This window comes from Lacerta agilis, chromosome 8 (genome assembly GCF_009819535.1).
Source record: "Lacerta agilis isolate rLacAgi1 chromosome 8, rLacAgi1.pri, whole genome shotgun sequence".
Lineage (NCBI taxonomy): Eukaryota > Metazoa > Chordata > Lepidosauria > Squamata > Lacertidae > Lacerta > Lacerta agilis.
The window spans coordinates 33,697,387-33,724,232 of record NC_046319.1 but is presented as its reverse complement, the minus strand read 5'-3'; the positions used below and the strand labels follow the sequence as shown (position 1 = coordinate 33,724,232).

Below are 26,846 nucleotides of genomic sequence, written 5' to 3'. Positions count from 1 at the left end.
AACAAATCAGATTGAATGTGCAGTAAATGGTCTATCTAGACGTACCCTTGATCATATTTTCGTGCAGGGGGGAGGAACCTCCAGGCCAAATTAGGGTTCTCGGAGGTATTTATTTGCCCTGCGAGGCTGCTTTTCCCCCAGCCAAGCCTAGCTGCCCCACATCTGATGTCATGGGGAGTCAGCTGTTGGAGAGGTAAAGCTGTGGCTGGAAAAAAAACAACTGGAAGACTTAAAGTGCAATCTCAAATGTACCTTAACAAGTAGAGTTTGCATTCAGCAGCTTTAGAATTTAGTGCCAAAAGGAAGGCCCAGTCAGATGGGTTTTCCTCAGAAGCTCCTAACTGGAGCTCCTGAATGGAGCCAGTTTACCCTGACATGGAAACAGGGACAGTAGCCTTTTGTCTGAGCCTAACGCTGTGGTTTAATATTAACTGTGGTTTGTTTAAGCAGCCCAATTTCCCGGTACATGTTTTGAAGCTGGCTAGTCTCAGTCAAACCATGGGTTATCATGAGGTGCACTTCAGCAAAAGCAGAACCTCATGATAAAGCTATGGTTTAATGCAATGCCCAAACTCCCCCGGTGTTAGAAATAACTTCTTGTCTTTCTCGATTTTCAGAAGAGTTCAAGGATTTTGCTCTGAAACATCCCGAATACGCCAAACTGTTCACAACGTACCTCGAGCTACAACGTTGCCAAATATTTCCAGAGGAAGAATTTACTTGCAGCACGCCGACGGTGAAAACCCCAGTTTCAGAAATTGCCTCGGTGCCAAGGAATAAAGTTTGTCCTCAGGCCAGTGATGATGACCATTCCATCGTCAGTGTCTCTGATAAAAAAGAAGACTGAATCTAAAAGGTCGAATATATTTGTGTATGTGTTGATGTTTTGTATTTTATTTTTAATATAAAGAGCGTATGGATTTTCTTCTTTAAAAAAAAAATCTGTTTTTAAATTTTTATCAGAGAAGACAAAGATTTAAAAAATTGCTTTAAAAATTATCCAACTAGTTTCCATAAGTCAATTATTCTATTTATTATTATTTTTATTTTTATCACTTGGGCTGCATTAATTGCACCCCTGTTTGATTGGGCTGCTTGCACTGAGGCAAAATGCAATATAATGGTTACTCTCTTGGAAAGAATGCCATTCATCCCCCCCTCCCCCAGCTTTGTGGCAAATGTTTCCAAACAGTTAAGAAATATTTCTGGACTAGCAAACAGATTGCTCTAAGCTAACTTGGCCTTTTGGAGCAGAAGTGGAAATGTAAAATCATAAATTAATAGTATTGGACCTTGCATTTGGGGTGACCTATGTATCAGAACTAACATTATGATGTCTCCTTTTTTGTAGTAGTCCTTGTCTACCCCCTTCATTCTACCCCCAGAGTCTATGCCTTCCTCCACTTTCCTCTTCCCTTCTCTGAATTAGTATCTGATTTCAGTTCTGCATACTGATTGGTCTAGTGGATGACCACCTTGATTGACTACCACCACCCCCTTTCTTTGGAAAAAGGGAAGCACATCATGGCTGTAATATGGGAGAAATATGGTGGACTGTACTCTTTTATCCCTCGCTTAAGCAGGAAGAAGGTAAGAGAAGGTCCTTGCTTGGGAACCGCCTCCCTCCCGTGCCAAAACCAGCAGTAAGTCTTCCAATTGGACACTTGATGTGTTGGCTGATCAGATGACACCCTCAATGTTCTGAGACAGGCTCTACAAGGACTGTATCAGTCCTCAAAATATTCATAATTTTGCTCCTCACTGTTGTTCCAGGCGGGCATGTAGCTCTTCTGATATCTTTCTTGGCCTGTGTCTTGGGGTTAACTTCAACCGGGGAGATAGTAGGATAGAAGAGGAGGGTGTCTAGACTGAGAAGAGGAAATCCTCCAAACACTGATACAGATCTGTAACCCCATCCTCAAGGAGCTGCATTTGTCTTTATTTATTTCTTTAATGCAGGAGATGTAATCACCACGTCACACTAGCTAGTCTGATAGTAGCCACACAGGCTATCTTACCAGCCAGCTAACTATCTTTGAAGGTTCCTTGTTGTTGTTCAGTCGTTCAGTCGTGTCCGACTCTTGGTGACCCCATGGACCTGAGCACGCCAGGCACCCCTATCCTCCACTGCCTCCCGCAGTTTGGCCAATCTCATGTTAGTAGCTTCGAGAACACTGTCCAACCATCTCATCCTCTGTTGTCCCCTTCTCCTTGTGCCCTCCATCTTTCCCAACATCAGGGTCTTTTCCAGGGAGTCTTCTCTTTTCATGAGGTGGCCAAAGTACTGGAGCCTCAACTTCAGGATCTGCCCTTCCAGTGAGCACTCAGGGCTGATTTCTTTAAGGGGGGATAAGTTTGATCTTTTTGCAGTCCATGGGACTCTCAAGAGTCTCCTCCAGCACCAGAGTATATTTGTCTATAGAGTAAATGTGTGTGTGTGTGTGTGTTCAGAAAGGGGAACATGCTCACTCAGGGGATTTTGGCCTTGTAACTATACTGAAAAGCCATTACTGTGTAATGAATGTTTACTCCTAAGATGCTCAGGAGAGAAAGTGGACTGAAGGTGTATGGATTGGTGCAATTTCTGAAGCTACCGGTAATTAGGGCCTGGCTACTTTATTTTTAATCTGTGGATGCTGCTCCAAGGTGGAAAAGAGGAATAGAAATATGTCAAATACAAAAACTAAGTGCTCTATAGTAGAGATAAAGGTGAAATTCAATTCAATGCACATAAGAAAAATTGATCAATTTTACACTTTCCAAAACAATATCCAAACCAAAACACAGCTTTCCTTCAAATGCCACTCTTACCTGAATTTTGCAATGCAATTCTCCAACCAATGTTTACAAAAATGCATATATTTGGGGAAATTGTGGATAGAAATGGACATGCTGGAGAAAATAACATATCAAAGTGCATTTTACCAGGTGAAATTGCTTGCAGAAATGTAAATATTAGCAAAAGTTGCGTGCCAAAAAACAAAAAGCGTTTATCAGGAGAAATTAGCTCTAAAAGAGTGATGAATTGGCATTAGAGTTTTGTTTTGTTTTTTTGTTTTTTTTAGTGAGTCGCAAATTGCTGTGAAATGTGGAGAACTGAATTTAAGATTGGAAAAACAATCAACTTAGAAAACTAAAACTGACATATCCTCCCATCCCTACTCTAGAGTACGGCTTTTTGTAGACAGAAAATGGTATCCTTTTCAGAAGATTGGGTCCATGTTGTGCAGCATCCATTGAGCAAGACACCCCCTTTGGATTTAAACATAGTGGCTGGTGCTCATTGGGGCTGGTAGGGTGTAAGGCAGGAGCCCAACAGTAGGTGGAGCCAGAGCCAATGACAGCTAGAGCCAGATAAGTCTAGTGTTTTTTTCCCCATGCACTTCCCTGATGAGTTCTATAAGAGGCAACACTGAGATGAAGGAGGAGGAAGCTGATGGTCAGTGCCACCCTCTGGACTAACTACAAGAAGGCAGGCAGGTGGGGGCTGGCTGAGGGCACACTGTGGCTGGTAGGGCAGTGACCTAATGGACCAGCTCCCAGGGTTAATCTTGCATTGGACTGTGGTCCAATGCTAAGTGCAAGGAAATAGGGCTGATAGCCACATGTGTGCAAAGCAAGCAAGAATTCAGTGAAGGAGGAAATGTACTTTCACTAGAGTTATGTCTATAATTGCAGAAGTGAAGCTACTTACATTTCTGGAATTGCACACAAGTTTAAATAAGCTCTGTTGGGAGAAGGTAGGTGGGAAAACATAGGGGTTCATTTGAACAGAGCTCTTGGAAAGAATATCTGAGTTTCTGGGTCCTAAACAATAAATATCAGAGAAGAACACCCAAGTTCTAAATAGAAAAAATGCAATCTATAAGCCATAGGTAGGATATTGCTGTTTATGTATGGTGTTTCCTCCGTAAAGCTTGTGGGTGTTATGTGCTTTTTTAATAAACATCTAAATGATGCAGTGTCTCCATATATGAAAAATGTGATCATCGAAAAGCTCCAAATGATTTCTGAATCATTTTTTTTTAATTGTTAAAATAAGGTGTTCCTCTGTATTTGGGAACCAAAGACAGATTGAGGGAGCTCCAGATTCCCAGACCGTCCCTGTGCCTTTAACCTCTCAGCTGACCTCCCTATCTCTTTGATGTTAGACTGATAAGTCTTAAGTTGCATCCTGTTTACAACTTCCTCCTCCTTTTCACACTTCTCTCTTGGACCTCAAGATGAGAGGTCGACTTGGAACTACCCTCTAAGAGCAAAGGAGCAAGATTAGCTAGGTTAGAACTAGAAATAATTCTACCCAAGTTATGCACTTCCAGCAATCACTTTGTTATTTTTTATTACTTTCAAGTATCTCTCTCTGTGTGGTTGCAACAGATAAGGTCTATTCTTTAGCCAGGTTCACTGGCTGTACGCTGCACACTTACCATACCAAAGAGCTCCATTAGGCATGTGGGGTCATGCTTCCACGAACATGCTCAACAGCCAGGGAAGGGAAATTCGATTTGGTATGCATTTAAGGGCGAATCTGTCAAATTCACACTTTCCAGGACAATCTGTGAACCAAAACACAACTAGCCATTGAAATTCGCACGTACCAGAATTTTGCAAGGCAGTTCTCCACCCAGCTAAGGTTTGCAAAAAAACGTGTAAGATATCTGTAAGGTCTGCTGGGTGGTTGCTCGTGAGTAAACAGCCAAAACTCCGTCCTGTCTTTTAGCAGTTTTATTGTGCATACTATTTACAGTGCAGAGCTACAAGTTCATGTCTGTATCAGTCACTCTCAGAATCCGGGAGTGGCCCCTTCCGGCTGTGACCCCAACATAAGAGTTTCGGTATATGAAATCTCCGCCTCCCCTCCTTACGTTTCACCCCTCTGCACACTTGGGGTGACGGAAATGGCGTGTCTCTCCCCTCGCCCGCGAGGGGAGTGCAAGGGCGAGGGGAGTGCAAGGTCTCTCCAACATCCCCAGAGCCTCTGCTCTCCAGCCTCTGAGCTGCCTGCCCCTCCCCACTGGAGACATCGCTGCTTCCTCTGCTGGAGGAGGAGTTGCTGCTGGTCAGGTGGGGTCGGGGCTCTCTGTAACATCCCGAAAGCCCTTCCACCACCCTGCGTTGAGCCAGGGACAGTTCCCTGACAGTATCCTAACCAAATTTTGCCTGATGGTCAGCTTCCCTGCCAATAGAGGAGCTATTTCATTTCAATGACCTTTTTTCATTCATTACTTTTAAAGCCAAAGTGAAAAAAGCCAAAGTCGTAAAATAATAATAATAATAATAATAATAATAATAATAATAATAATAATTCTAAAGAAATTTTCCCTCTCGTGTCGCATTGTAGCAGGCTGCGAGCGCTTAAGAGTCTCACCCTCGATTACTATTTGCAGGAAGTCAGAAGCCAAACCTCTTGTGACATTAAGGAGGTGTGTTTGCCATCTGCTTGAAAATGTGGACATTTCATTAGGAGGGAAGTTAACCTGACATTTCATTAAGCCAAAATGCAAACACAGACATTTAATTTGATCAAAAGGCAGCCAGTATGCTTTGAAGACTGGTCCTGCATATGTTTACTCGGAAGCAAGGCTTACTGAGTGCACTACGACTTGGTCCTCGGACTGCATATTTCATCTGGGGGGGGGGGGCGGGGAGCCTGCAGCGGGGGGCTTTAATTACTTCTTGTTTCTTGAGATACAAAAGAACCTGCTGAGATAATTATTTTTACATGATGAACAGATAGCAATCAGTAAGGTAAAGGTAAAGGACGCCTGGACGGTTAAGTCTAGTCAAAGGCGACTATGGGGGGTGGCGCTCATCTCGCTTTTCAGGCCAAGGGAGCCAGCATTTGTCCACAGACAGCTTTCCAGGTCATGTGGCCAGCATGACATCTGCTCAACAACCAAAGCTAATTTTCCCCTCCCACTCTTATTTCAAAGCTATTTTTGTCTTTGTGTCAGAAAAGCACCTGGCCAATTTGGTCGCCAATAAATATTGCTGCAAACATTTCTGAGATCATGGCCTTTCCAACGAGTGGCTCCTGTCTAGGATTGTTGATTGTCTTACTTTAAATGTTGTGAGGATCCTATGCCCTTTTAAAATGTGTTTTTTTGGGGGGGGGTTATTGGGTTGTTGTTTTTATTTTGATTGTGTATTTTGTGGTTTTCTATTTTGATTTTATTCTGTGAACCGCCCTGAGACCTCCAAGTATAGGGTAGTATATAAATTTAACAACAACAACAACTGCTTCTAGTGCAACGGGACATTGTGACACGTGCCAGAGCGCATGGAAATGCTGTTTACCTTCTCACCGCAGTGGTACCTATTTACCTACTTGCACTGGTGTGCTTTTGATCTGCTAGGTTGGCAGGAGCTGGGACAGAGCAACGGGAGCTCACCACCGTCACACGGATTCAAACCGCTGACCTTATGATCTGCAAGCCCAAAGAGGCTCAGTGGTTGACACACACACCCAGTTTGTAGAGGATGGATGAATCTGTCAGTTCTACTTAGCTAGATTACTCATTTTTTATCTTAAATTCAAGGTTGTTAAGAGACCCCTATTCCCTCTCTCGGAGGTACAGTTCACAGAATACGGCAACAGTCAATCTCTCATCCCAAGGAATTTAGGGAATTGTAGCTCTTGGAGGAGAATAATGGTCTCCTAACAACACTTTACCACAGTTTCTGGGATTTTTGGGGGGGAAATCATGACCCTTTAAAGTGTTGTGCTACTGCTTTAACAGTGCAGATAAGGTCTTATAGCATGGGAATTAAGCTCCTGAAATCATTAAACAAAGAAAGAAGGTTCCTTATTTTCATTCCCTCACCCCATAAATTTTTATTGAAACTTTAGGCTCCTTCTCTTCAGATGTTATTGCTGTACATGTAGATTCCAGGGGACGTGGCTCACCACTCACACTTTGGGGACAGCAAAGCCACCCTCATCAGATTATGGTTTTGTCACAACTATGGAATCTGAGAGACGTTCACCCTGTGAGTCGGGATCGCCTGATCCCATCTGTGTGAGAGCCAGCTGAGATGTGCTTGGCGATGAGAGGAGGGCAATCAGAGATACTCTTTTAATTCTTATCTTACAGGTTGCCATGTTCTGGGTATTGGTGTTATCCTGAAAGCTGGCAAGGGAGAGTAGAGAAAGAGTGTCCTCTGGTGGTACATGGCTTATATTGCATAAGACATGCCCCACAGTGAGAAGACACACGAGGGCTCCTCCATGCAACTCATCTTTGAGGATTCATGCTAAAAAAATTTTTTTACACATAGGTTAGATTATACCCAAGCATTCATTCTGGTTGTTTTGTGGGCCAGTTATATGACAATAAACATTTGATCTGATTGGCTGGTGTGGTATTTAAACATCTTCCCTTTGGTCATTTATTCATTCCAAACTTTTCACTGTCACTTTCTGAAATGGAAAAGGCATAGTTGACATAGAGATAGATAGATAGATAGATAGATAGATAGATAGATAGATAGATAGATAGATGATAGATAGATAGATAGATGGATAGATAGATAGATAGATGGATAGATAGATAGATAGATGGATAGATAGATAGATAGATGATAGATAGATAGGCCTTTCATACAAAGATTATCACAATTAAGGACAAAAGTGGAAAGGACCTAACAGAAGCAGAAGACATCAAGAAGAGGTGGCAAGAATACACAGAGGAATTATACCAGAAAGATATGGAGGTCTCATACACCCCAGGCAATGTGGTTGCTGACATTGAGCCAGACATCCTGGAGAGTGAAGTCAAATGGGCCTTAGAAAGCCTTGCTAACAACAAGGCCAGTGGAAGTGATGATATTCCAGCTGAACTATTTAAAATTTTAAAAGATGATGCTGTTAAGGTGCTACACTCAATATGCCAGCAAGTTTGGAAAACTCAGAAGGATAGGTGCGCCTGGCATGCTCTGTTCCATGGGGTCACGAAGAGTCGGACACGACTAAACGACTGAACAACAACAACAAAGGCCTTTTCCATTGTGTGTGTGTGTGTTTATGTGTTGTGCTAGAGTGACAGAGTGCTTTAATCCACTTTAAATGAGCAATCCCACATCACTCCCTCAAAATACTGACAGTGTCCTAATGAGAGAGGCTTCCACATGTTGCATTCAGCGAGTTCACAATCTGTATACCTGTGTACAGAAGCAGTAGTGCCATATACCTGTACAGTTATTCACATGTAACACTTAGTAGGGAGCATACAGTCTTTGAACATAGTAGTTGAATTTTACAAAGCAACAAATGTGCACCCTGTCACAGAAACACTTGTCCACGTGCAGAGAGAGCTTGCACCTCCCTCTCTTCCTGGGTAATGTGTAAATGAGCCTTCGGCGCTGGAAGGCCAATATTTGAAACACCCCCCACCCCACACACTGCTAAGGTCCCAACGAGGTCTGTGTCCACCAATGTCCCGTCTTCCACATCTCTTTTGTTTATGAGCCATTGAACATGGATCATGCCTCTTGCTTGCCTGGATGGAAGGAATTGTGGCTTTAAAAAAAATAAAAATAAAACTGGTTGTCTTCTAATATAGTGTTCTCGCATCTTACGCAGGAGAGCTGGGTTCCAAGGCTAATGTGCGTATGTGAAAGTCGTGCATAGTCAAATTTGTGCTATCCTTGGAGCCATCCCACAGCTAGCCAGACTGGGGTGAAGAGAGAGCCCCCCCCCCCCAGTCCCAGAGGTGGCATGCCAAGCAGGCCTTGGCTGGGAGGCAAGGCTGAGAGCTTAAAAGCAGTTTTTTTGCACCAGGTCTGCTTGGGGTTACCCAGCATGAAGAGCGCTTTTAAGCTCTCTGCCTTGTTTTGGGGGGCAAGGCGTGCCGACTCTTGGAGTACTAGGGATGCTCTTGTGAGATGTCATGGGACAATCTCAGTTTCTGTGCAATCTCACAAGAGAATCCGTATCCGTCCCGCATATAGTTGAAATCATGCAAGTTAAATGGGCGTCAGGTGTGGGTATACTATAAATATACAGGTATATGAAGTTGGAGCTCCCTGGAGTTACCCAGATTCACCATCTGTTATGTCTCATTCACATATCACTTAAAAGCAAACAAAAGAACACACTGGAGTCCAGCTGGTAAGGAAGAAAGGTCCTTTACTTACTGTTGCTTTATAGTCACAAGGTGTGGCTTCTGATTCCAAACTACATGGCTGGAGCTACTTTCATGGCATCCTCGTGCCAGGAAAGAGGGAGAAGAAAGAGAGCGAGCAGGAGGAAGGGGCAGAGGTTAGGTGTTCAGTGGGAAGCCACACATTCCATATTCCCTGACTACCTCTTAGTCCCATCCCTGCCTCCTACTGGCTGGTGGCATGCAAGGCTGCTTATGCCCAACAAGATAAAGGCGCATGCAAATTTACGGCCTAAGCTGTACAAGGCTTCATAGGAACTTGCCACTGTCAGGCTGCTGTCAGATGCTCCTCAGATGCCCCTCCTGCTCCACCATGACACCAACCTCCTCCTCTGATGCCTGGAGGTGGCCCAGGGAAGCCCCCTTCCAATGGTGATGCTCTGCAAGCACTTTTCCTCTAGGAAAAGCACTCATGGGGCCTCACCCCTCCTTTCCGATCGTGATGATCTGCAGGCACTTGTGGAGCTTTGCCCGCCCCTGAAAGCCTAGGCCAACTCCCGATGATGCTGATTTTCACACTCCTTCCTTTTCTCATCCCAATGCTGCCTGCCATCTCACTAAACTGGTAGGGAAGTCATTACTGGCACCTTGAACTGGGCCTGGAGACAGACCAGTTGCCAGTGCAGCTGCTATAACAAGTGAGTCGTGTCAGAGGCGGCTTTAGAGTGGCATGACTGGTGAGCTGCAGGGGGCGCCAAAACAATGCTGTAGAGCCAAGTGTGAGAGGCGTGGGGGGGGGATCGCACACCGAATGGTTAGCATTGCACAGGGCACCACTGAAATTTGAGAAACACAACGTGGCCATGTGCTCCCTGTAACCAGCCCTGATCAACAGTCTGGCTGCAGCTCTTTGGGCCACTTGCAGTTTCTGATTTTCAAAGGCAGCCCCATATAGAGCACATTACAGGACTCCAAATGGGATGTGTCTCATTGCGGCTATGTGAATTTTTGTGATGGCTGTAGAAAAAGTTCACAAGCTGATAGACGCATGTGGCAAACTGAGCTGAAGATGGGCCACATCAGAAGCTGAAATGCATGGATTTTTCCTTCTTTACCCACAGGAAGGGCACAGCAGGCCAGAGGTTTTCTCCTACCTCATTCTGCTGCAGCGTCTCATTTCCCAGACCAAATGTGCTTCAATTAAGCTCCTCTCTTCTAACCTTTTTGCTTATCAGTTCAACTTTATCTAATATAAACTACTAAGGCTTCTTTGGATCAATTATACCTCCTCCCCTATGTAATTTCTAAAGCTTAATATCTCTGTTACTTGTCAGCCCCTAGGGCAAAGTTGTCCGACTGACTCCTATAAACAATCTCAAGCCTTTAATTCAATTGGATCTTCTTCTTCTTCTCTTTCTTTTTTTACCACAGCCCAGGCAATTAACGTAACTCTTTTATGGACAAGGAGCCTCTTTAGAAATAATCCAATAGCTCATATTAAAATATAGGCCCTTGCAAGAGCTGCCAAATAACTTGTCATAACTTTTGAGGATGGAGTTTCCAGCTTCTTTCATTTTGAAGCCATCAGCTCAAGAAGCAGGGCTTCCAAGCAGTACACACAACAGTAGGGCACACCCTTGGGGGCAGCTGGAGTTTCCCCTGGGGCCAGTCAGTGAAACAAGCCATCACTTTATGTACCCTTAGAGAGAGATTTGTAAGAACATAAGAAGAGCTTGCTGGGTCAGGCCAAAGGCCCATCTAGCCCAGGATCCTGTTCTCACAGGGGCCAACCAGATTCCTCTGGCAAGCAGGATCCCTGAGCACAAGAGCCCTCTCCCTTCTGCAGTTTCCAGCAACTGGTATTCAGAAGCATTGTTGCCTTTAACTGTTGCGGCAGAGCATAGCAATTATGGCTACCATAGTCAATGCTTTTAAAAGTTCGTAATTTGTTTTTAAGCTGCTTCTAGTGCTGTATTTTAAACTGGCCCAGCTCACCCCAACGCCTCCGGGTGAGGGGTGGGTTAATGATGGTGATGATGATGATGATGATGATGATGATGCATGTATAAAAACTGCAGCTATAAAAATTTTTTAAAATATTACTTATATAAAAACAGGTAAAGCAACCATTCCTTAAACACTGAGTGACAGCAAAGGATATATAATGTGAGCCTCATCAGCGAGAGGATATGTTTTCTATTATACAAATCCTTCTACAGGATGACCTAAATGCTTTTTTTAAAAAACGATTCTCTCAAAAATGGAGAGCGTAAAATGACAGATGTTCCCAATCTTAAAATTTCACATTATGCCACAGCAGCCAAAGTTGGCTCTCCCCGCAACCCAAACCTCCCCAGTCAGAACTTCTACAACAATAAAAGTTTCCACTCATCCACCGAAACTTCCTTCTAACATTCAGAAGAATAAGAAGAAAATCTGGATTATTTTGTGAATAATTTGATATGTACAACTGCTTTTGAGCGTGAGTGGGATATGCAGAATTCAGAGTGTATAAATGGTGAAAAAACATGGAGATTTAGGGGGTGGGGATTAGCTTAGTAGTGCTTAGAGGAAGGCCATACCTCTTTGGCAGAATATCTGCTTTGCATGCAGAAGGTCCTAGATTTAAATTAAGACAATTGAAATCCACAAAAAAATTAAAATCACATACCCTCAGAGATATTAATTGCACAGTTTTCATGCCCAGTATCATGTTTTTTTTTATTTTCTCCTGAAAGTCAGTAATGAGTGAGGCAGATGCAAGTCACCAGGAAGAATATTCCACAAGCAGGGAGCCACCACCAAGAATGCCCTATTATGGGCCAATGACAGCTGGGCGGCAGCTGGAGGCAAAAGCACCAAAAAGGGATCCCCAGCCAAGCACAGGGCCTGAGATGGTTGTGATTGGTTTTGGCTAATATTAGCAAAGCATCCCTGCTGCATTTAGGAGTCCTTGTGCACATTCTCCTGAATGAGGTCCTGGACACCCACCCCAAATGTCTGTCCTGCCACAATCAAGAGTCTGCAAACATGCTGCTCTATTTGTCTGTAAAACACTGTAGGATATGGAACAGGGAATGACTTCAGGCACAGGCCTTGGGGAACCTCGCAACTTGGGTATGCTGTGAGTAACCAAGTCAGTGTCCACTATATGTTGTTGGACTCCTGTTATGTACTAAGTTGAATAGGATCCAAAACGCAGCAGTCTGGTTGGTCCTAGAACAATAGGATTCAGAATGCAGCAGTCTGCCCCAATCCGGCTCCAGGTGGAAGTGAATCCACAACCTGATTGGCCCACAGGAGTATTCCGGAATTAGCCAATCACGTGGGGCCCATTGTGTAAATAGTGTATATAAAGCAGACGTTTTGGGGGAACTTTCATCCCTTGCTACTATGAGCTGAATAAAGAGCATGAAATCCACACTTGACTCTGAGTATATTTCAACTCCCAACATCCATCAGCCCCAGCTGGCATAGCCAACAGATACTAAGGGCTGGTGAGAGTGGACAGAGCTCTCTCTCTCTCTCTCTCTCTCTCTCTCTCTCTCTCTCTCTCTCTCTCTCTCTCTCTCTCTCTCTCTCCTGCCCCCATGCATTCTGCCCATCAGACTCTCTTTGCAGGCTTTCAAACTAGACAAGAGCAAAAATGAAGAGTGTTGTGTAATAGCAAATCTGCTGCTGGTTGTTGTTGTTTTTTTAAGGGGGGAACAAAGATTTTATAGGATCTGATGAAAAGCTTGCTTGTTTTAAAACCCAAGGTACCCAGTGTTAGGGCAAGTGGGGCACTGCCCCACCAACCTGAATCTGCCCTCAGCCAGCCTTCACCTGCCTGCCTTCTTCATGAAAAATGGCCCTGGGCTGGCAGCTTCCTCCCTCCTTAGTCTCAGTATTACCCTCATAAAAGTCAGCAGTGATGAGGAAGAGGAGGACAAGACTGGAATGATTAGCTCCACCTCTTGCTTGGGCTCCCTGCCTCCTTCTGCACTTCTCCCGCCCCTCACTGATCCCGCCCAAAGGCAACATCTTTCCTTAGGCTGCGCCTCTGTTAAAGAAAAAGAAAAAGAAAAGCTGCCCTATCTATGCACAAGTTTTAAGGCTTCTTTCAGCCCGTAGCTTCTGTGTTTAAACAGCTGCTGCCTTTCGAGCCAAGAGCTCCTTGAATTTATCACCCATGTCAGCTAATGTTTGCAAAGCAGTACAGCAGGTCTTCCTAGACTGCAATAGTTTCTGGACCTCATTCTCTGCTGTGATTTTACCTCATATTTCAGCTTGAAAACATCACTGCTGAAGGCTTTGAAATGGTTTGGGCACCTTCCATCATGGCTGCAGAGCAAAGGAGGTTGTTAATCCTTACAAGGCAAAAGGTGTGATTTGCAGAATGTTAGGCTCATACTAAAATTTAATCCATTTTTTTCTTCTCTCTCCACTACTTGCCATGCCTTCTCCCAAAGAATCCTGGGCATTGTCATTTGGGCTGCCTTCGCACAGCTGTTTGGTCCTCTTCCCCGACATTTCCCTAGCTGTTAATTTCTATAGTATTTTTGAGCTTTCACAGGACATAAAAGCCACTTCTGGGAAGCCAATGCTGAGGACTCATTCCTGTGTTATTTGATTCCAGGAAAAAAAAAAAAACACCTGTTTGCAGTTCCCATAACCTGAAAAACAAGGGGAATAAAGTGACAGAATTTGGACCAGTATACTGGCAGAACATTCTTTCCAGTTGTTTTCATGGGGGAATCCTGGGGGAACAGGAGCTCACATGTATGAAAGGGTGGGGGAACAGAGATGTTGTCCAATTATGTTCATTGTTGTGTCAAACCACGCCCACTGGTGCAAATGAAATCTAGCACAACATCCTGGCGTATTGGTCAAAATGCTCTGGTTCCATAAAACAACAAGTACTGGAGTGTGAAAGGAATGTTAGAAAACAGGACAGAAGGACATACATTGCAACCAGGAAAACAAAAGCAATTATTTCCCAGGAGTGAATGCACCCTTGGTGAAGATATCCTTGGGCTGTGTACACATTCCTACTTACTCTGTCTCTAGTTCACTTCCACCACTGGTGCCAAGTAACCAAAGTGTTTGCCACTATTCGAAGGTGTCCTATATAGCTTCTTGAGAAACACTTCTACTGGATGTCTTTTCCCTCCAACCAGGCTCCATTTGATCTGAAAATGGAAGCTGATGTGTGTGCGTTCCAGGCACCAATGGCACATGCTCAGATAACAGCACATGCGCAAACGACAGCTTCAGTGAACTGGAGTTCAGGGCGAGGAACCAAATCAGGTAATGGGCTTCTGGTGAAGACATCCCTGCCCATCTCTGTTACGTACAGCAAGGTAAGATTGTGACTTGAAACACAGTTGGAGGGAAAACAATCTCACTGCATTTCAAGCTGCGAATGTGTGCAGTGTCTTAGTTAGAGTTGGGTGGGAAACATTGGCAGGTACTGCTGGGCTACATCTCCCATCAGTCCTGACCACTGGTCATACTGGCTGGGGTTGATGGGAGTTAACTATGGGAGCACATTGTTAAACTATGGAAGGCGTTGATAACCAATGGTGGTTTTAAAAGATTAGACAAATTCATGGAGGCAAAAGTTCTCAATGACTGCTAGCCATAATGGCTATGCTCTGCCTCCACAATCAGATGTAGTAATGCTTCTGAATATGAGCTTCTGGAAACTGCAGGGGAAGGAACTGCTCCTCTTCTCAAGTCCTGCTTGCAGGCTTCTCATAGGCACCTGGTTGTCAATCGTGAGAACCAGATGTTGGACTAGATGGGCCTGATCCAGCAGAGTCTTCTTATGTTCCTATATTCATATGTTCTCATCCAGCAGGTTCTCCTTATGTTCTCTAGAGGCTGCTCATGTGTTACATTGAATGCAGGTGAAACCTGTCTCTACGCATGTATAAGTGTTTGTGTGAAAGGGATTTGTTGATTTGGGCAGCTCAACTATTCGTGAACACATGTACTCAGACTGTACACCGGTTGGATGCAATGTGTGTACACCACTTCTCTCTCCACCCATGGCCCACCTCCTTTAAGAGTGCCTGCTGTGTCTCTCCCCATCTGCTTTTGCATTTGTAAATGTAGCAAGCATTACAAAAATGTCCTACTTTCTCCAGTGGTGCAGTGAGGCAGGGAAAGGCAGGGATGAAACACAACCACTTGTTTCACAGCAGGAACGGTGACACCATCTCCTGGGGTGCTATCTGCCTGTTTTCTGTATACCAAATAAATAAAGCTCACCATCCTCTCGAGAGATAAACCTACCCAATAAGCAAAGAGAAGGTAGGCTAATATGGTTAAGTACTAAACAACATCACTGTCTATTTATATGCTACCTTTTCATAGTTAAAACCATGCTCAAGGTTGCTTGCAGCAAGGTAAGAGTTACATTAGAGAATATATATATATATATATATATATATATATATATACACACACACACACACACACACACAGCAGCCATAAGCAATATATTGAAATATCAACAATTATGCAATAAAACCAAACAATCCCCACACAACGGAAAGGAGGTGTGGAGGGTCTCTTCACTTACAGGGGTGGCTGAATGCATTGAAGAACTGAGTGCTGGTGGGACCCCAGATATTTGCCACCTTAATTTGCCCAGAGCCATCTATACCCATATGCAAATATTTTGCAAATTGGTGCAATGTTCCTGTGCCCTGCCGTCCGAGTCTTTTAAGTAGCAACACTACTGGAGGTCAGAAAGAAAGCAGGAGATGTATAGATTTCATCGCCCAAAAAGAATTGTCTTTCCTCTGGTCTGATCCAGCCTCTCTTCAAAGTTTAAAGCATCTCAGGGTGATCAATGCCACCAACTGAAGGCACCAGATTCTCCCTACCCACTCCTTACCGACTCCCCACCCCCACCCCCACCCCACCCCACCCAAGCAAAAGCAAACACAGCCAGATTGTTTTCTATATCCCCTTTCTCCCTTGCCTGCAACTGCTTCAAGTGCTGTCAAGCCCCATTAGGCACAACGTGGTCCAGACTGATTCAAGATTAAGCCCTTTTTTGGTGAAATCCAATTGAGGACTTTTCTTACCTTGAGGGGGTAGCTGATATTACATTAACTAAGGCTGCCCACACTTTTCCACCCAGAAGCTCCGCAGAAAGAGAGAGAGGGAGAGGGGGAGAGAGAGAGGATCAAATTCTTCAGGGGAAACAACTATTGGGGGAGAGAGAGAAGGGGTTTCTGGGGCACCCCCTCCTTAATGCACTGCAGACCAAACCCGCTCCCCACTCCAAATTCTTGAGCCTTCAGGAGAGAAAAGAATCCTTCCAGCTGCTCCAGGCTAAACCTACTTTCTCCAGTAAGGGAAAGCGATCAGAACACTCCAGGGCAAAACATCTGGGAGGTTTTTATTAATACAGTAATTCAATCACGTGGAAAGAAGAGAGACACATAGGTTTAAAAAGCTCTCTGGTGCCTTGCCTACAGCTTTTCCTCTGGTCCCAAAGGAGAGCCAGGTCTGCGACATTCATCCTGCCCTGCTGGTCCTGTATATGTCTCACCCACCAAGCTCTGCAACCTTTGGGGCATGGGACATCTATCTTGGTTGAGTGTCATCTTCTGCTAAGAGAATTAACCTGTTTGCTGGTGAGTTTTCATAAGACCTCTGTTAAAGCAGGGGTTGGTTTTGCGGGGGTGGGGTGGATTAAGTTTTGCCTGGTTTTGAAGAAGAAAGGTGTGTCTCTATCTGAATACACACACAAGAATATTGTCTGGCGTTGGGTCTGGCGTTTCGTTTCTCTTTCTTTCTCATTTTTCCAATCTGAAATTCAATTATCCACATTGCTACATAAGGTTGTGTTTTTTTTATGTCTTCGTGAAAATTTACCTGCTAATTTCTCCCATTTTCTGTATGACATTTTGCCTAATATTTTTGCAAAACAATGTTCCCGGCTGTGATGCATTTTTGTATGTTATTGTCATTAATACATGCTCTCGCTCTCTCTTTTGCACACTTTACCCTAGTATATACATTTTGTACACATTACTTGGATGGAGAACTGCACTGCAAAATTCAGAGAAGTGCTGAATTTCAAAAGACTGCCTGCATTTTTGGTCCTCATACTGTTTTGGAAAGCACCAATTAGATTTGCCTTTAAATGTGAACTGATCTGAATTTCTGCTCCATCTCCATCTACAGTGTGCAGATGTGTGAGCTGGTGTGCACAGCATCATCATGGCAGACTGTATGTCAGTCTGCTGCACTGCCTGTGCACAAATATGTGTCTTCCATGTACAAGGTGCGAAATTTGTCTCAACAATGGACCTGGCAAAACCTTAGCAGTGTATATCTGAAACACAGTTGTGTAAGACAGTGCATAGCTGGTTGTGTTTGGGGTTCTCTCTTGTGTGTCTGTGTGGAGGCATGTTTGTGTGAACAGTTCCTCTGCAATAGCTTTGGCTAACCCTGGTTCTGTTTACACTGTAATTGTAGGTAAATCCTGAGAACCCCCATTTATCTCCCATTTCATGCATATGCATTCTAGGAGCTATGCAGAATGGGCGTGGGGAATCCTTGGTCCTCTAGATGTTGCTGAGCTTCAAGTTTGAAATCCCACTGATTTTCACGAGAGGGTAAAACATGTGCTTAACATTCTTCTTACACTGAAATCAGTGAAGTAAAAAAACACACACACTAAAAGCTCTTGATTTGGGCTAGATTGCCCCTGGGCATGAGATGTGTCACTGTTGCCCACTGCCTTGAAGGCACACAGATTGGTTAGGCAGGTGTTATTTTTTAAATGCATTATTAAAACTGATTTCCCCACCCTTTATTGTTTCCTACTCTGTGATTCAAAGCTGAATTTGGCTTGTTTTTATTCTCCACCCTTCACTCCAATAAGTGGAAAAAGGGCAAACATTTTATAGCACACATTGGACCACTATTGGATTGCAGTTTGAGCTTGAATGTGTGTGTGTGTGTGTGTGTGTGTGTGTGAATGAGAGGCAGACAGACAGACAGATGTCTGCTAAAAACATGGGAATAGCTCAAGAACTATGTTGGATGAAGACTATGAAGGGATGGAGCAGGGAGAGGAATTCACTTCCGACCTCATTTAAAGATGAAGATAACTTCTCAAAACAATACGCAAACTAAAATGCAGCTTTCTTTTAGACTTCACTCTTCACCATATTTTGAGAGGCAGTGTGAAAATGCATGTACTGGGGGAAAAGTGTGTGTAAAAATGCACATATTGCTGAAAATAACACATGAAGATGCATCATACTAGGGGGAATTACTTGCCAAATATTCCATTAGGCAAGATTGCGTACCCCCCAAAAATGTATATAGTAGGAGAAAGTTGCACTAAACTGCTGATGCTACAACATTTATTTTTTTTAAAGCAAACTGATGTGGAAATGTGGAGATCTGAACTGAAGATTTGAAAAACGAGACACTAAGAGAAACCGAAATTGACATATTTGCCCATTCATACCGACATGGCATACCTGTAACTATTCCAGAAGGAGTTAAAGCTACCCTCTGGACTATGTTTCGATTTTGTTGTTTGGGGAGGGGTAGTACTTCTGGTGGAGGACATGTCGTGCTCCTTCTGGGGTAGTTTGTCCAACTTTTGTCCCCGCATTGCATTCAGCTCTCACCTGTGCCTCCTAAAAACTGTCAGCATGTGACAGCGGCCACGCCCCGGGAATGGCTTTGACTAGCTGGCAAAATCAGGTGAGGGCAGTCAATTGGTCTCAAAACACTTGGCGAGTCAGGGACTTCCCCTGCATGCAAAGACAGGCTCTGGTGGGTTGAGCGGATGAGACCAATAATGCGTTCAATGGTCAAGGAGACAGTTTCTGAATGTGCTGTAGAGGGAAGTGAGGGGCAGATGAGGCTCATTAACCTGGGAAGCTAGCCCATCTAGGAGAAGGGAAACTCTGATCCTAAACCTTCACTGCCTTGTGGGATATCTTCGGGAGAAGAAAATGCTAAAGAGTAAATCCTACACAGATCCAGAGTGGAATCCTTAAGACTGTTGGATGGCACCTTGCATGCCTCCGTCCGGCAACCCCTGCAGCCAAGCTGGTGCCAGACATATTGCTCTGCTTTCCTTTGGACCACATCAGTAATGCAGAGAGCCAGGTATTGTCGTCTGAGCAGCCCAGGACCTCCATATTCACTGCCCATGCTTGCCCCCTGGGTAGTTCATTTAAGTGCTGCTAATGCAGTGGTTTGACTTAATCCACAGAGGTGCACTCCATTGTCTCTCGAGACAGACAAATGCCAACAACAGTTATTATATTTGCTGTGTGTGTGTGTGTGTGTGTGTGTGTGTGTAAGCCGCCCTGAGAATATTTTTCTTTTTATTCCTGCAATTGAAGGGCAGCATAAACATTTTTAAAGTAAGCACAGGCAAACAAATAAACACACAAGGCATGCATGGATGGCCCTACCCCAAGACTGGCAGTGTTGCATTGTAAACTGTGACTCTTGGGAACAGCAGTGCTGATTTCTCTCCATAGAGATGCCTCCCTTCTTCCACAGTTTCCTAACCGCACCATTACTTGAGGATGGAGCAAATGGAGCAGTGATTCCGAAACAGTAATTATCATAATTATTTATTGATTTTATTGGTCACTTTTTTAAAAAAAAGTAATTCAAAAGCAACTTACAAAAATAGCACATACCATAAAACATGGCATAAAACTAAAACAAAGTAAAAGCTAAAGACACTTTTGAATTTATGAAAAGGCAGGACAATAAGATCCCACTCCCTGAAGGAGGCCACAGGTAATTTAAAACCAAAGACCTGGCAAAAAAAGAAGCACCCAAGGACAGGTAATGAAGGTGACAGGTGAGCTTTCTTGGGGAAAACAATCCATCCCTAGTTCTTCTGCAACAGTGGTGGGAACCTGTGGCCTCCCAGGCATAGGTGCCAACTCCCTGGGGCCCTGGGTGCCGGAGCACCTATAAAATTCCCCATGAAGGGTCCAAGCACCCACAAATTTCGGTGCCAGGACCATGGCACCCACAGCCCCGGGCACCCATGGTTGTGGGGCCAAGTTGGCACTCCTGCTTCCAAGTGTCAACTACTATCCTGACCACAACGACTATCCTGATCATTGGCCATGCTGGCTGGGACTGATGGGAGTTGGAGTCCAACAACAGCTGGAGGGCTGCAGGTGCCCCATCCCTGATCTAGAAGAAGTGTGCAGTATATGTGGGGGATGGGACTGGGGGGCAACGAGATATCCCTGAGCAACGGGGGGGGGGGGAAATCTCGTCTGAAGGCAAGAGTAGGCAGTCCGAATTATGTCTATGATTCTATGTCCACGATTCTAGAATCCACGCTGAACATTCTATCTGTGTGCCTAAAGAATCTCCCTCTCCCTCTCTCTGGCACTAAGCTTAGGTGAGCAATATGAGCAACATCTCTCCCCTCCCCTCTCCGCCTCGAGGTGCGACTGTGCGCCTTTGGTAAAAGCGGTGAGTCCCCAACTGAGGTTGGGAAGCTAACAGAGGCGGGAGAGTTACTCCGAATCCCAGGAGTACCGTTGTCTTGTGCCCTTTCGTGCCCACCTGAGTGACGCTTGGTGCTGGGCTGGTGCGGAGCAGGGATGGGCGACAAAGAGGAGGGTCCGCTCCGTTGGCGAAAAGAAAAAGGCGCAGAGGGTGCACGGCGGCGGCGCCTGGAATCAGGGACCAACCGGCCGGTTTAGTTTGGCCCCCGAGGTGGAGGAAGCAAGCTAGGGTTTTGCTTGTTTTTTAAAAATAATATAAAAAAACCGGGGAAGGGTGTCAGGAAGGCGAATTGCTGCTTTTTCCATTTTTCCTCACACAGCCGCCTCATTTGCATGCCCTCCTCCCTCACCGCCTCCTTTCTCCGAGGCGCGTTTTTGCGCTGCGCTTTTGGCGAGCCCTCGCCAAGAGCGCCCTTGCGCGCTCCGGGGGAGAAGACGAAGGGGGCGCTTCCGTTCGCTCCCACTTCTCGCCAGTCTGCCTCGCCTCCCACTCGCGCTTCGCCCCTCCGCTCTCCCACGCTGAGCTTCTCTTTCTCTCTCGGTGTGTGTGTGTGTGTCTTTCCCCCTCCCTCTTTCTCTCTCCGCTTGGACGTCTCAAGGCGACAATGACCAAGTCCCTGAGCCAGCCCGAGGAGAGGGACTCGGCGGTGGCGCCCTTGCGGGACTGCTCTGACCCGCCGCTCCAAAAGAAGGACGTGGAGCTTCTCCTGGTAAAAGAGCAGAACGGCGTACAGTACACCAGCAGCAACCTTCTGGAGTCCCGCAGCCCGCGCTACAGTCCCACCGCCGTGGAGCCTGAGCGGGAGACGTGGGGCAAGAAGATCGACTTCCTCCTCTCGGTCATCGGGTTCTCGGTGGATCTGGCCAACGTGTGGAGATTTCCCTATCTATGCTATAAAAACGGAGGAGGTAAGAGAAGTCTCTTCTCTCTCTCTCTCTCTCTCTCTCTCTCTCTCTCTCTCTCTCGTACACATACGATCTTCTCTTCTGCATCTTTGTGTTTCTCCATAGCAGGAGGGTGTCATAACCGATCCGACTAGCCTGTGGAAGTTTTACGCGATTGGTTAGGAGAAGGTTTGGGGTTCCGGAGCCAGGGAGTGGGAGGCAGGTTCTTGTCCCACTGTGCCCTCCTGCGATGCACACGAAGGCCTGTAGCAAGTCGTATGCTCGCACCCTCAGTTCCTACCGGGAGAAGGGAAACACCAGCGACCTACCTCCTAGGGTTGTTGTGAGGGTGGCCGTAGTAAAGAACACGGGGGCACCCTGATCTGAAACATGGTTGCTTACTTAGACGACAACAAACAAGCCTCGAGTTCATTTGTTTGCTTATCCTTTACACCTCTTCCTTTCCCTTCTTCCAAACAGTGCCAAGCAAGTAAACACAACCACCTCCTCTTTTTAAAAAAATTATACTGAGTGACAGGGTTGGCTTGGGAGGCTAGAACTTCACTGGATGAGTAGAAATTTGAATCCAGCACATCATGCTCCCTGTACTACTGTTAACTGTGCATTTCAAACTGTATTCTAACTTATATTTTAATCAACTGTTTGTTTGTTTTTGTGTTTGTGTGTGTTTAATGTTTTTACTGTATTTATATTCAGTGTTAGCCACCCTGAGCCTGGTCTTGGCCAGGGAGGGCGGGGTATAAATAATTTATTATTATTATTATTTATTATAGGATCTAACATTGACAGTCCCAGCTGATGCATATTTTACTGGAAAGGTGCAAGGGGTTACGACTTGAAAGTGTCATCCTATGCATGTTTACTCAGAAGTGAGACCCACTAAGTTCCATGAAGCTCAGCAGCATAGTAGTGATTCCCATTGAGTCCTACCCCATTGATAAGTGTGTTAAGTTTAGGATTGCAGTATGAAACTCTTTGCAGATTAAAGGGGAGTGTACTGGGAGCAGTTGGTGGAAAGGGCGAGCTGTTTTAATCACTTCTGTTTTCCTTGAATATGAAAGAGGGAGAGAGCTGAGTTACACACTGACTATGACGAACATTTCTATACAGATCCAGGACTTTAAAATTTCCCAGCATCTTGGGGCTGATTCATTCACTGCACTCTATTCAGTGTCTCATCGCCTGATGACTCTGAATGGGTGATCTGCTGTGCTTTCAAAGAGAATTGTGTTTTTTTGGGTCATGAAACAAATACTCAGATTGCTTTTGATGATCGTTATATTAATGATTACATTTTTATCCCTTCCTTCCTCCAAGTAGCTCAATATAGTGTAGAGAGGTCGCTTCTCCACCCCTTCCTTTGTTCACACAACAACCCTGTGAGGTGGGTTAGGCTGAGTGAGTGATCAGCCCAAGCTCACCCAGTATGTTAAGTAGGATTTGAACCCAGATCCACTACTTTTGCATAGCCATCACTTGGGGTGCAACAATCCTCTAGTGATTGATGTGCTAGATCTATCCTAAAGAAAATGCAGAAGGGCTGCTAAATCATAACTTTGTTTTTGTGAAGTAGGTGTGCACCCACTCACCCCCCCCTGGCTGTCCCAGAGAAGCTTGACTTATTTTGAGAGTGGATCAAATCCACTCACCCAGTGATCAGTGTATGACTGTGTACAGAACCCCCGACCCTGTGAAACTGCTACCCCAGGGGCTCCTAAACTGTGGTCTGCCAATCACCAGTGGTGCACAAGCTTCATGCATGTGGCCTGTGGTGTGTCTCTGAAAAACAATTACTATTTGAATTCTATAGAATTCTATTGGATTTGGATTGCAATGCAATCCAATACTATATAGAAGATAAACGGGGAAGAAAAATGCAAATTTGCAAATTAAAATCTAGTACAGGGCATTGCAATTGCTACAACAGGTAGAATATATATATATATATATATATATATATATATATATATATGTGTGTGTGTGTGTGTGTGTGTGTGTGTGTGTGTGTATTCCAAGTGGTCTGCCAAGACCTTCGACAATGTGCAGGTGGCCTGGTGTGTGTGTGTGTGTGTGTGTGTGTGCAGATTTGGGAACCACACTAGCCTATATCCAAACTTTTCCGCCTTGCTGTATTTAATTTTGGATGAACTTCTTGTGATTTCCAAGCTTCTCTGACACACATAGAAAGGGGTTTGCTGAGTCACATCAAGGACCCATCTACCCACCCTCCTCCTTCCCACGTCAGTCCCCTGCTGGGCCCTCTCGGCAACTGGTGTTCAGTATATGCTGCCTCTTAATTCCAATTAGCCATCAGGGATAATAGCTGTGGCTCACCCAACAGCTCATGCACCCATTTGTTCACCGCTGCTGGACCAGCCCTGTAATTTAAGATTCCATTTGCATGGCTTTGTATCCGTGGCTGCGTACACACCATGCATGGAAAACACACCTGCCAGCCTCCTGGCTAATAATCCTGGGAACTGTAGTTTGCCCCTCACAGATCTACACTTCACAGCACCCTTAAGAAACAATAGTTCTCATTGGGTTTTTTGGTGAGGTTTTTCTTGTGGGACGCTTTAAATGTACAGTGTGTGTGCAATCTATGTCAGGGACATGCCCTCCCTGCTGCCATTCCACTTGAACAATAACTCCCCTTCAGTGCAAAAGCTGCAGGGAACCATAAGGACTAGGCAGTTGTGCAGAGTTGCATGATCTGACAGCTGTGCAAATTTGTCACAGCGCAACCAGGTGCAGAGCAATGAATTAGGACAGTTCAGATTTCATCTGGTCAACAGATAAAAGGGATAAAGGCAGGGCCGGATTTAGGTTTGATGAGGCCCTAAGCTACTGAAGGTAATGGGTCCCTTTATATGTCCAGCTGTCCTTTGTCAACAACAAATTGTTGCTGTTTTTGTGTGTCGAATATATGCTATATGGTAATTTATGGACCTAATAGGTATCTAAAGCCATTTGCACATAACAAAATATGTATTTTATCAAAGTAATTGTTCAACTGAAATACAATTAAGAAGGAGTATATTAATAGTGAAATAATTATTAAGCTCTAACTTAAAATGATTTTTTTTATTCATAACAAACTTAATAATGCAAACACACTGGCATTTGGCAATAAGAAAAGTTCCTTTAGAAATACAATTTACAAAGATAGTCGGGGCCCATTACTTATATCATAGGAGCCTACATAACACAAAACACTGTTGCTGTATGTAGGTTTTATTTCATTTCTTTTTTATCTTCTATTTTGGAAATGTACATCCAGTTTTTTACCTTTAATTTTTTGGGGACCCCAACAGAGTGGGGCCCTAAGCTATAGCTAGTTTAGCTTATACGTAAATCCGGCACTGGATTCTCCTTAAGGAGAGGGGCTGTTGCTCAGTGGTAGAGCATTTGCCTCGTATTCCAAAGGTCCCAAGTTCAGTCCACAACATTTCCAGGTAGGGGTGGGTATGTGCCTTGTCTGAAGCCCCAGGGAACTGCTGCCAGTCAGAGTAGGTGATGCTCAGCAAGATAGTTCAATGGACTGATTTATATAAGGCTGTGTACACACAGCAGGCACAGTCCTTCTAGTGTCTGTCTAATTGGACTTGCTTTTGACAACAAGATGCCTTCTGCATGCTTGCTGGAGTAACTCCATCTTTGGGAATCTGCCAGTTCCATGTTGGAGGAACAGAGAGCATGGCAAGCAGATGGAGAACTCTTGGCAAGACTGGGGCAGACGTTTGGCTACAAAGGAACCAGCAACAGAAGACACAGCTATGCTGTGATGCCTGGACCACTTGGATGCCAGATTATAAAACACTAGCTAAACATACTTACTGCTTTTCAGTAAATGATTTTTATTCAGTTTTAGTCAACATGCAAGAAACACAGAGCAATATAAATACGTTAGAGGAATGTCTGCAACAGGATTTGGAGTGGTATTGCAAAAGTTCATAGCACAGAATATCTGTAGCCGTGTGTGGTGATTCAGAGTAGACTAATTTAAGCAGAAGGTAGACTTTTTAGATAAGCTGACTCACTGAAAGTTGCAGCAGAACATGGAACTCGAAGGGGATGGGTGAATGTACATTCCCCATAGCTTTGCATGCAGAAGGTCCCAGGTTCAATCCCCAGTATCTCTGTGAAGGGCTTGGAAATGCTAGATGAACCTAATGGAGCTAGATGAGTCAATGAACTAAATGAGCCTGCTTCTGCAAACCTGTGCAATAATGTTTTTTATAGTGAGTTTCGATAGGTATAAATTAGAATTGCAAGGGATGGAACTAACCTCCTAGAGCTTATGTTTTGGGGCTCAGAAAACAGTTTTCAGTCAAAAAACTTGCTTTGTTCAAGTTTACTTACACTTGCTTATGTTTCTGGTTACAAATACGACGTAATTTTCACGTTCTGAAACTGAAGAGTGTTTGGCACATTTGTTATGTGCCATTCACACAAGGAGGACATCACTTGCTTGCCCTGCATATGATTCTGGTACATTTGATGACTGATGTCTGAACTTGTGAGCCGACTTGGCTGAAAAGCTTTGCATTTGAGATCATGGAGTGATAGGAAAGTTCGATTTGTTCTCTTCATTCGTTCGTTCGTTCGTTCGTTCTTTCTTTCTTTCTTTCTTTCTCTCTCTCTCTCTCTCTCTCTCACACATATGTACCACATTATGTAACCATTGGCAGGTGATAGACACCCATATCTGAACCAGTTATATGTGGGTCACCCAAACCCTCAGGCTATAATCTTGCCCACATATTACACTCAATGCATGAGCAGTCTGTGTACTTGTGCACAACATAGTTGATCTGTATACTCGTACCGTTATTCACATGCAACGTGCAACCGGTGTACAATTTCTATACCTTTATACACAGTAGTTGAGCTGTACAAATCAGCAAGTGTACACTCTTCCACACAAATGTGTGTGTAGGGACAGCACGTACCTGTATTCGGTGCAACATGTGTCAACAAGCCAATAAATAAATATGTTTCCCAAGTTAAGTAATATGCATGGACATGCAAACCAGCCATAGGCATTAGAATGATTATTCCCTCAGCTAGATAGTTGTGGTTATCCCTACAAGTCCTCTGGTGACTTGCTCCGACAACCCCACACCTAGGCAAGCCCTGGGCCCATTGTCATTTTGAAATTGCAGATATATCAGATTAAAGCGCTCTACCAGCCAACCCATGAATTTGGGTCTTTCATTTTCATGCACAAACGCCGGATGCTTTAACTTCAATCACCCGGTTTTAAAAGATTTGGCCAGATTCCCCAAGTAGTAGCATAAGGATATTTAAACACACACACACA

General features: G+C 44.5%; 2 protein-coding genes across 2 annotated transcripts in view; both read left to right on the top strand.

Moving 5' to 3' along the window:
* LPCAT2 (lysophosphatidylcholine acyltransferase 2) overlaps nt 1-918 on the top strand; it is a 33,266-nt gene extending 32,348 nt beyond the window's left edge. Inside the window, exon 14 of the mRNA XM_033156840.1 lies at nt 618-918. Within this exon, the coding sequence (XP_033012731.1) occupies nt 618-847 (230 nt within the window). The 3' untranslated portion in view covers nt 848-918. The remainder of the gene's footprint in view (nt 1-617) is intronic.
* Nucleotides 919-16,557: 15,639 nt separating this feature from the next.
* The window catches only part of SLC6A2 (solute carrier family 6 member 2), a 60,387-nt gene continuing 50,098 nt past the window's right edge, over nt 16,558-26,846 (top strand). The window contains exons 1-2 of the mRNA XM_033156839.1: nt 16,558-16,735; nt 21,217-21,526. Of these exons, the coding sequence (XP_033012730.1) occupies nt 21,223-21,526 (304 nt within the window). The 5' untranslated portion in view covers nt 16,558-16,735; nt 21,217-21,222. The remainder of the gene's footprint in view (nt 16,736-21,216; nt 21,527-26,846) is intronic.